At 38.0% G+C, this 11,146-nt stretch overlaps 1 protein-coding gene across 5 annotated transcripts in view; it reads right to left on the bottom strand.

The window, feature by feature from the left end:
- Positions 1-2,504: 2,504 nt before the first annotated feature.
- HS3ST5 (heparan sulfate-glucosamine 3-sulfotransferase 5) overlaps positions 2,505-11,146 on the bottom strand; it is a 192,048-nt gene continuing 183,406 nt past the window's right edge. For all 5 annotated transcript variants that reach the window (XM_066179370.1, XM_066179369.1, XM_066179372.1 and 2 more), the window contains 2 exons: positions 9,660-9,798; positions 2,505-5,057 (listed from right to left, as the gene is read on the bottom strand). In XM_066179370.1, coding sequence (XP_066035467.1) covers positions 4,127-5,057; positions 9,660-9,766 — 1,038 coding nt within the window. In that variant the 5' untranslated portion in view covers positions 9,767-9,798 and the 3' untranslated portion in view covers positions 2,505-4,126. The remainder of the gene's footprint in view (positions 5,058-9,659; positions 9,799-11,146) is intronic.

The following is an 11,146-nucleotide window of genomic DNA, read 5'->3' as shown; positions in this document are numbered from 1 at the left end:
TAATGTCTTGCATGAAGCGTTAATTATTGGCCACTTCTAGTGACAGATCCTGATTTGAAAAGATGTTTCTTTTGATCCAGATTTGAAAAGATGTTTCTTTTGATCCAGAGCAGTTTTAGTGACATTACTCATCTTTTTAAATAGGTTAGTCCTCTGCCTGCCTAGTGAACTAAAATAGCTCCACATGGAAGGGGCAGGTAATCATGAGAGTCAGCGCAAAGGAGTGGGAAAGAGCACATGGTATGAGGATGGAGACTGGGACCTTGGCAGTCATGAGCTGGGTTGACTTAAACTGCCATGGGATTGTAGACTCCTCCTACACATCTGGTTTCTAAAGGTTTTTTTTGTTTGTGTTTTTTTTTTTTTTTTTAACACAAGAAAAGAAATAGTATTTTGTCCTATTTTAAATGAAAGCAAAGACACCACTCTCTGTAACATTCTACTCCTGACCTCCCTTTCATGAAGAAGGGTCCTTTGTGAACTTCCTGGTCTCTGTATTCTTCTCAGTCAGTACTACAACTAGCAGCAGTGATCTGTAGGACTGTCATTACCAAAAGATCTCTCATATCACAGGGTTCCAGTAAGTTGAACAGGGTTCCAGCATGAGTTAGATCAGCTATCCAGGAGTAAATATGTGCCCTGTAGTGCTTCCATACCCTGAGTTTGAACAGTGGCTGGACTGGCTTGTGACACTGGGATTCTACTTTCTCTGTGGTCTGTACAATGCTGAACCAATGAACAGTACTGAATAAGAACTAAATGGTACAGAGAGATTTTTCACAGGGTCACAGCATAGTAAAGATTGGAAGGGAAATCCAACCCCCACTGCTCAAGCAAAGACACCCAAAACCAGTAGCCCAGTACAGCATGCCAATGGCTTTTTAATATCTCCAATGATGGAAAATCTGCAACTTCTCTGCGCAACTCATGTCAGTGCTTTACCTGCAGAGTAAAAAAGTGTTTCCAGATGTTCAGATGGTGGTCCTGTGTTTTTAGCTTGTGGCCATTGCCTTTTAAAAATCTTGGACTATTGCAATGAAATATGTTGCTAAAAATGATAAGTCTCTTTTATTCTTAGAGACTGTGGAAAAAGGGGAAAAATCCATTAACATATGGTATATGCATTTCCATCATATCTGTTCCACTTTCCTGAACAAAATACAATATAGTGGGTTAATGGTAAATGTATCTCTGATCTCCAAATATCAGTCCTTTGTTTATCTATGTAGTACTTTCTGAAAATACAATTTCAAATTCACCTCTGATAATCCTTTATACTGCAAATTGTTGTCCTATGTACTTTAATTAGCAGCTGGGACATCTGATAAAAAAAAACCACAGAAATATTAGCTGTTTTAATCCAAACATTTACCAGAGCTGTGAGCCTGTAATTTTAGAGTGCAGAAAATAGGAAAGATGCAATATCTATAGAGAACTTAAATGCCGCAAGTTAACAGCTGCAACTTCATATAGCTGTGCATCACTCTGAAATCATAATCTCAAGCTAAGAATGCTCTTTCCAGTCTGAACCCTCATGATCAATTTGAATATAAATGATTCACTCAGAATTTGGGAAGCGAAGCAAAGAGGTTGACGTGTCTAATTCAGAAATTTGTCCTGAAGAGGAAAATACCAAAAGGTCAGGAGTTCTCAAACTGGTTATGAACACTGAGGCAAAATCCTCATTAACCTAGGAGAATGCTTTGGGTGATGTGTTGCATCTATGCATTATGAATCAGTTTTGAAGTTTTCACTGGGTTAAGTCAAAGAGACTTGATGACATTGCATTGAAGGCTTAGTGAAAGCGAATCAGTCTCTTGCTCTTTTAGTTTTCTTAATACACATTATAATGCCTTTGTACCCTCTTTCCTCCCCTGCTGTTCCTGACTATTCTTCTGTGCATTTTTGAACCAGATTTGTCTAAGATATAACCTAAATTTATCTATATCTCTCCAAAATTGCAAATGATAAGCTGGAGTTAAGCCAGCTGAGTTTAACAGGAATGTGCACAGTCGTGCCTGGTAGATCACAGTATCTGTGCCTCTTCTGATCAATGCAGAGAGATATTAATTTCAAATGCATATTTTGTGCTTGGAGGTAACTTTGACCTAACTTATTTGTCCCTTTTATTGAAAGTATCACCCAAAGCTACCTGGAATCTGTCTGCCCACCTGAAGACCATGAAAAGGTTAAATTGGATTAAAAACTCCCTGTTGAACACTATTAGATAAGTTAAATATCTGTCTTTTTGTCTGGAAGTAGGCAAGATAAATGGCTCTTATACAAGAAAAGAGTGAGTTGTATTGTTGCTACTGCAGAGAATTTCACATATGCTCCGCCGTGTTGTGCTGGCACGGCTCCCATGCAGCATGAAGAAAGGGCACACTGCTCACAGTGTTAATACATATGATTAAAGATAGAGCAAGACAAGAAGCAGTCTCTCAGAAGAGTTTTAAAAGCCACTTATTTAGAAAAACCAATGCTTCCAAATCCTTGAACAAAATAAACAGCCCATGGGGAATGCTTGATCTTATTATAATCTGAACTACCAGCCACTCTGCTGCCATAGCCCAGAATATTCAGATGTCCTGGACACCTACCAAAATTTCTGTCTCCGTCAATCTCTAGATGGTGGTTTTAAAATGGTTGGGATTTTTCTTTTTACTTCATTTTTTTTTTCTTGTTTTAAAATACTTTTTCATTTGCTTTCATTGTTTTTTCTTATGAATCTTTAAGAGCCATGCAACGTATAATTAGTTCAATTGTTTCCTGAACTACTTTCTTGACACTTATTGAATAGAAACATGAGCTATAAGTTTTTCCCAGTAATAACAGTACTGTAGTTGTTTTCTTTAGAGCAGATGCATGCATTACCAGATGAAAGTGAAGGTATAACCACTGTTTTCTGTGATTTCTGAAGCATCAGCACCTTTTGGTGATGAAATCACCAAAACCTTTCTTCTAGTTTTGTTCACCTGTCTGTTTTTTTGGTTTTAATGAGGTCTCTGCTTTTTCAATATACCTGGTTACAGTAGGCCTTTACAGTCATGCTTTAGCCCCATGGGAAACTGAATTAATTTTAGCGAAGTGCCACAACAGAACAGCAACAATGCTCTTTGAGGTGAGCATTACACCAGATTCCTAGAAGGATGACCTTTTTAATAAACACTACTTCACCACATGTACCAGTTTTCTTAACTGTTTATAAACCAAGCTTACCTGAGCAAATCTCTCTCACACACACATATGATCTGTCTAAGGTAAGGGACGACAGTGACATACATCAAGCAAAGGTGAAAAGCCATTGCACATATAGGTAATTTTAATCCATTCCATTTTTAAATACCACAATAAATTTAATTCTCACAATAAATTAAATAGCCATATTCAGTTTACAAAATAGAATTACTTAGTGTGAAACCAGTATTTACAAACATTGTACACTATATACACCATGTTTATCTTTGTCGACACACAAGTATAGAAGAAAAAATTATTTGACCTTTTCTTGACACATGATTGACATGCTACAAGTGACACTATGGTCCATACAATAAAACAATAGTGCAAATTCACCACAGGAACTCTAAAACAATGTAGTTTGTATGAGATAAGATATTAATTTAAAATAATAAGAAAATAGTACTATTCACTCTCATTGTAAAAATTCAGCACTGTGTTTAAAGTGTCAGTATTCCTTTAGCAATACACATACCAAATATAGCCTCAAGATTATGCTTTCTCACAGCTTTACAGACTTTTGACAAGAATTTTTATGGCATAAACTAATGTTCTGCTTAGATCAATAAGTATGTCACACAAACACTTCACTAAGCAAGAGGAACACTGACCCTTTTAACAGTGTCTGACTTTGTTTCCCTAAATACCTCCTTTCCCTTTATCATTTTATCTTAAAAGATGCAACTATATTGACAGTAAATTTATGTTAGTTTACTACTCTGTAGAAAAAATCGATCCCACCGTATATTTGGTCACACACTGCATTATGTACACATATGCATGAAAAAGTTACTTTGCTAGCCGTATCTATGAAAAGTGCATATTTCAGCAGAGACATCCCGCTGCATGCCTCAGGTGCAACAGAAAGTGTTGTATGAAGTTTAGTTTAGGGCCAGTTAAATGTCCTCCCTGTGATCTGGTAAAATTTTTGATTAAAAGGATGGAAGAACTTGCGCAATTTGGTAATGACAGAGGTATCCACCTCTGGATGGATGCGTCCCTTGCTACCCGCCAGGCACTTGTTAAAGACAATGTTAAATCGCAAGCAGTAAAACCCTCTGGTGGCATTGAAGTATAAATTGTACTGACTTATCCTCGGAGGAAGATTTAGGAACTTCTCAACCAGCTGGAGTTCTGGCAATGGTTCTGTGATGAGCCGGTCTCCATCCACGATGTGAAACTGCTCGATTGGGAAGTATTTTAACCACCTCTCCAGATGTTTTGTGTAGATGCTGGTTCTCACTGCCTTGTACTTAGTGTTCACTTCGCAGGTATTAGGATCAATAGCCAGCTTCTCAAATTTGTAGTAAGTTTTGTTCTTTCTTTCCTTGCCTTCCAGCACCTGAGTGTAATCAGAAATAGCTCTTGTGGTAGGTTCCCTGACAATGATCAATAGTTTGATAGATGAGTTCATTTTGTAAATCCTTTCAGGTACTTCCTCGGTGATGAAATACGCAGGGCTTTTCTCAATTGTTATTTGATGAGGGTAAGAAAAAGGCATTTTTTTCCGGTACCACTCAATCCCCTTGGCATAGTTTTCATCATTGTCAAAGAAGTGAATCTCTTGAGAAGCTTTGACCACTGCAGGGTGGAGGTTCAGCATCTCCAGTAGTGCTCGTGTGCCTCCTTTCCGCACCCCAATGATAATGGCCTTGGGAAGCTGCTGAACCAGATTGTGCAGTCGAATTTGTTCCTTGGTGGCATTACCCTTTCGAAATTCGTGGAGCAGGCCTCGCTTGAACTGCAGGGCTCGCAATGGGATTTCGTCCTGGCCATGGGGTCCAAAACGGCCATCAATGGGGCAGAGGGGCTGTAGTCTGCAAGTAAAATAAGAGGTAGTTGTAAAAAGAGGGTATCTCTCAAGACAAGTTTTATGTATAAGGGAATCATGTTTTTGGGAACATTTTTGAATGTAATGTGATGTGCCCATCTTTCAACTTTCATTTTATTCTGCCAGTGGTTAAATAATTTGCAATTTTAAAATTATTTAATCTGTTTTTTTTTTCTCTGATTTAACTGGGAAATTCCTTACTTGACCTGTCTGCCCTTTGCCACCATAAGAACTATGATTACTGTTCTTGGGTCTCCTTGAACCTCATCTCCACTTCCACATTTCTCAGTATTTTGTGATGGGTTTGGCAGTTTTTAAAGCATTCAAAGATGAATTATATCTGGACATTTTGTTCTAAAAATCCAGTTCATTTAAGTAATCTCTTTCACACACTTTTCTTATTCTAGCCTAAAGTCTTTCCTGTGCTTTCCATTGTGTTGATCCAGAGACGGCTTTTTTAGTGAAGAGGAGGAAAAGGGATGAAAACCAGCTTTCTAAGTATCACCTTTCAATATTTCTCCTCCTCGTTACTATATGCCTAATGTTTCTCTGTCAGTCAGAACCAGAAAGTCCAAGGTTCTGTTCAGATAAAATTAGCAAGGCACAAGAAGAATAGCAAGAAGAGTTTTTAAAAATGCATTTATCGCATTGTTACATCAATGATTTTCCTATAATCACTCTTGTATCCTCCCACTGAACCTTAGTTTATGTTTTATTATTTCTTCTTTTGCAACTGCATTTTTGTACTATTCTTTTATATTCGGCTACAATTATTTCCCCTCTTGTCCACTTTCTAATTCTTCTTTCTGTGTCTGATACCACTGGTTCAGCAGTGGTTCAGTAAGAAAAACGTTAAAACTTCTACAGAACCTTGAATAAACTCTCATCTCCACTCTCAAATCAGCACTTTGGACAATATACAGGCCAATATTTCACTGAAAATTAAATTGGTATGTACAGAGAGCTTCCAAGGTCTTACAAAAAATATTATTACTAATTTTTTTGAGCCACGGTCTCCAAAATTAAGGATATGTAAGAACAAAGGTTGCCTGGGCAATTTTAGTGTGAGCTTGCTGTGCACATATATTATGACACAGTTCTTAAATTACACAGCCGCATGCTATTATTTTTCATGGGACCTCTGCTTTAGCCAGTATACCAGATGGGAAATGCTCATTAATAGCTGTTTATGTATTCAGTATTTATTCTAGGTTCTCAGCATGTGGTCCCTCAGTCATTTACTATATATTATTCAAATCCTGCTTTCAGGCCATAATTATTTATTTCTTTGTGGGTTTTCAATCCATCACTGCTTGTTGGGGTCTCTAATTTGACACTGATTCTAGGACAATGGATGGTTGGGACAAAGAAAGTTTGATCCCCCTGGCTGACCTGTTAGCTGTTTCCTTGATTATCCAGATGCTGAGAGATATAGCCTGTCCAGACAGAGCTGAAGAAATAATCCATTGCTGGGTTCACGAGCTCTAGCTAAGTCCTGCAGACTAATTAGAAAGTGTGATGAAAAGTGAATTCCTGTTATTTCTTTTCTCAAGTTTCTAGCTTCTTCTTTCCCTTGGCTCTGCCATCTACTGAAAATCCTGACTTGGTGGCAATGACTAAATCATTGAAATGCTGATGCAAACACGCCCATATTGGGGGGAAAAAAAATCAAAGAAAGAAATGTTTTAACAATGCTACAATTTGGTCAGACTGTGGTGTGGATGGTGAAAGTCTTAATGCATCAGCAAGGTGCCAGTTAAAAGCATAAAAACAGAAGCTGCAATTGCTGTCTCTGTTCTCTTCCCTCTCCTTCTGTGTATTTGTTATTTGTTTTCAAGCAAAGAGGTTTCCACAACAGCAGTTCCAGACCCATCTCAACTAATTTTATCTCTTGCTCAAAAAGACAGCTAACACTGCCTTCAGTGTAACACAACAGCTTGTCAAACAGGGTGGTTTCCTTTGAAAATAAGTAAATACTCAAGATATCCTCTAGCCTAAGGGAAAGGATTGAATGTTGTTAGAAGTCCTTCCTCATCCTTTATATTTCAGGTTTCTTTTTTTTTTTTTTTTACTCTTTCCCCCAGATTCTACTCTCTCTAAACAATAAAAAGTAACTTTTAAAAGATCTTGGCAGTGGTGAGTAAAGGGCAGATCCTCATAGTTTAATCCAAGATGTAGCTATTTACTCTTATGTTGCAACATGCTAATATTCTTGATTGCCTGAGTCATTTATCCATTAGATAACAGTTCTTTGCTAAGAAAGAGTGTATGGCACTTATTACATCACTGAGTTCCTCTAACAAAACAGGCAATTTCTCAAGTTGCTGCATTAAAACTCCACAATTATTCTTGAAAAATCCTGCCATAAAGCAATTCATCCGTGGGAACTGTATTTCTGAAAAGTTTCAAAACAGCTGAAGTAGGTCTGGGCAATCTTAATGAGCTGTCTCACCTGACCCAGAATACTTGCTAACATTCTTCCAATGGAGGTGTCACAGCAGCAAAAGACCCTAAGTCTGGTTTCATCAGGAATAATTTGTAGCATGGAAATCATGTGCGGAGGCTACTGTTACTGCCAATGGGGAATCAGGTAATTCAAAGACTAATCCAGATATTCTCAAAATCGCCACAGAATGTATTGAGCTTCCACATGTGAAGCAGATCCACACACGCAGGAGCTGAAGGAAGGTGGCTTCCCCTGGAGGGAAGTGCTCATCTTATCAGATTTTATGACTCAATGAATCAGATAAACTAGTGGTAATTTCCCTTTGGGCCCAAGGAAACTCAAGATACTGCCATTGGAGAGCCTAATCTGAGGCTATTAAACATGAGCCATCCCCAGCTCTCTTGTTCAAATTAGATCAGCATAAATTAAGCATAAATGAATCTGGATTTCTTCCTGAACAATTAGCTATTCCAAAGTCTGTTGAAGCCACTCAGCATCCTTGTACTGAGAGATTCAACAAAGATAAAGCAGAAGAATATTTCTAGTTAATTCATCTGTGTCTTGTCCTTTCTAGTGCTTCTTTCTCTCTTTATTTTATAACAAGTCCATACACAGGACTGTTTTTTAGCAGTGTGGTATGCTTCACACTGGGCAAAGCAAGAGAACAAACCTGAATTTTACTGTCATTGGCAAGACTATGTATGAAACCGGCAGAATTCATTGTCGCAGGAGGTCAGCAAGTCAAATACTATGGCGAGATAATTTTATAGCCATCAGTAAATTCTGTAGATGTGCAAGCATAGATAATAGGAGAAGGTTAATTAGATTTTATGCCTCCGAGCATAAAATATACTTTTGCAAGGACCAGTAAGATTTTCTGCCTCCATTTACAGAATTACATTGGTCTCAGTGAAATTTCTACTTCTGAAACATCAGAGATGGTTTGACCACCAGGGGAAAGAAGATATAAGTTCCAGGGCTTAATTTGCAGTGCACTGGGTCCTAGCTGAGTACATGGTCTCCTTCTTTTGGAGTGTATTTGAGGAGCTGAAGAAGTCACCCAGTCACCACCAATGGAGTCCACTGTTAACTTAGCAATGGACAGTAGGTAGCTAAGTTTTCACATTCCAAGCACTGTATAGTCACATTGTGTGACAATTTTGAAACCAACTAATATGATCCATCATTTAAAAGAAGGACAAGAATATGGCATTAACACTTGCAAACTGCCTACCAGCTTCTGGAAATTTTGTAGTGTTTTTCTTCATTCATTCTTTTGAAACAGCTTTTTGTTTGTTTGTTTGTTTTTGTTTGTTTGTTTTTTTTTTTAAATGTGTGCCTTTGTGTAGCACCTACCACAGCAATCCCAGGCTATTTCAAAGCTGACAGGAACAGCAGTGTCAGTGCAGGTAGCACTACTGTTGCACTGTCAAAAACAGTCAAAATTCAGCCTGGTCAGAAGTGCCAAACACTCTTTGATTTTCTCTGCTGTGTTTTCAACTACTCTCCAGGAAATCATTTGCAGAGAAAACCCACTTATTTAGCACATTCAGCTACAGAAAATACCAGCTAATTAGCATAGTTAAAATTCTCAAACCCTGAAGCAATCTTTCAAATGAAATAGTATTCAAAACTTGACGAGCTGCTCTGCAGGCTCATACTTACTTTTAACTACCACTGTAACACATTAATTGCTTGCTCACAAATTTAGAAAAGAAGATGTATAAATACATCATGACTGTTTTGCTGAAACTAGAGGTCAACACGTAGAGGTATACAGGCAAAATGAGCTACTGTAATAACATTTTTACTGGATGCTGGTTTATTTCTTCTCTGAAAACAAGTGTCAGTGTGTACAGAATACAAATGAACAGACAGAAAAACTTTGACAGGGATGAGTGTGACTATTTTCCTACTCTCTTCTCTAAAGGGTAGGAATAAATAATGGAAACCACTGTTAAAATAGCCAGACTTTCTGTCTTCCTATACGAGTCAACTCAAAAAAAAAAAAAAAAAAAAAAAAAAAAAAAAAAAAAAAGGCAAACCAAAAAAAAAAAGAATGAAAGAAATCAGACCCTTGAAGCAAAAACTCTGACAATCTTAGCTCATTCTAAATAAGTGAGCAGCTACTTAATTACTTACCTATCCAAACTCCCAACTCTGGCAACTAGATATAGGAGACTTCCAATAGCAAGGCTGCCTAGCACAAAGAGCTTCTGTCTCAGCAACGCCTGCTGTTTGAATAGCATGGCCCTCCATCAATCTTCAGGACTTCTTCAGTCTGTAGAGACAAGAGCACATAAAACACTCATCAGAAAGTAATATGCAGTGTAATGTTTAATCAGGTGTTGCAGCTGATTAAGTCACACTTGCAAAATCTTTGCGAAACTGCAAGGTATTTAACTTCTTTTTTTTTGCTACTGTTTTTCAGTCTCATATGGCAATGTATCTGCGGAAGGATGATAATGATAATTCTGGAAGTGACAGTTCAGCTGCATCACCATTACTAGGGCTGCCAGATAGCCACAATGTAGGTCTTGACTATAGAAGCTGATATTGTAATAGGACATCTTGTTAGGTAAATATGTTTAGATTTCAAGCGTTTTGCATTCAGATAGAGTTAGATTTCAACAGAGATTTAAATGCCCTTGTGTCAAGCAAGGCTCCAGTAACCAGGAGTTAGGCTTGCAGGTCCCGTGTACAGTTTATGGAGGCATGTTTACTCTGTCTCTATGATTATTAGAGTGTATGCTGGACAAAAATCTAAAAAAGATGTCCTGATGCATGCCAGCAAGTCAATTATGACAGACCTGAGAAGCAGGTAGCTGGGGTGGGCACAATAATGATTTTTCAGCATCAGTGTATTCTATCAGCTGTGCCTGTGCCGGACATCAGTCTGGTCTGTTCTGTGGAGAACCACCAGTTCAGCTCCTCACCTGCATGACACCAACCATGACTGTCACCTCAAGACCTTCTGGGATGCAAACTGTCACCCTTGAAACAAGTATGCCTACATCCCCAGTTTTTAGTAATACCAAAGCATACATTTAAATTTCTTTTCCTGATGTGCTCCAGAGATCATCTTAATCCCACAGTTGAGGATTGCTTCAAATACTATAGTTAGAGGCAGTCAGGACTAAAAAGACATGACCTTATGCCAAGAGGATTTAACCACGAAGTTTCTAGGCAAGGTAGAAAAAAGTGCTGAGTAAAAATGTCTTTAGTTTGACTCTCCGTCAACATTCCATTTGTGTTCTGGACTTCAGATCTCTTTAGGAGACACAGACCTGCATTCCTAATATAATCTTACGAGAACTGAGGAGAAAGATCAGCTCCTCCTTACAGATCACAGTCAAAGATGACATGGTTCTTCATTCTGTACCAGTTCTGAGCCTTCTTTTAGGTATACAGGAGAATATCCCTCTGTTAGGGAATGTTTACTATATTATGGAGTAGTTTGAACAGAAACTACCAATTTTTTTCCAAATTTGGGCTGGACTTATTTTGAACACTTTTTGACGTCAGGTTTCTTAAGTTTTACTACAGCAAAGCTTCTTTTGCAGCACATTTTCTTCTTTTCCAGCCTTAGGATTTACACAAAGCAAGACTGGGATAGATTATTATAAGCA

This window comes from Chamaea fasciata, unplaced genomic scaffold (assembly GCF_029207755.1).
Source record: "Chamaea fasciata isolate MVZ Bird 193981 ecotype frontalis unplaced genomic scaffold, bChaFas1.0.hap1 SCAF_3, whole genome shotgun sequence".
In the NCBI taxonomy this organism is placed as follows: domain Eukaryota; kingdom Metazoa; phylum Chordata; class Aves; order Passeriformes; family Sylviidae; genus Chamaea; species Chamaea fasciata.
The sequence above is the reverse complement of the archived record's forward strand: the minus strand, read 5'-3'. Positions and strand labels throughout refer to the sequence as shown.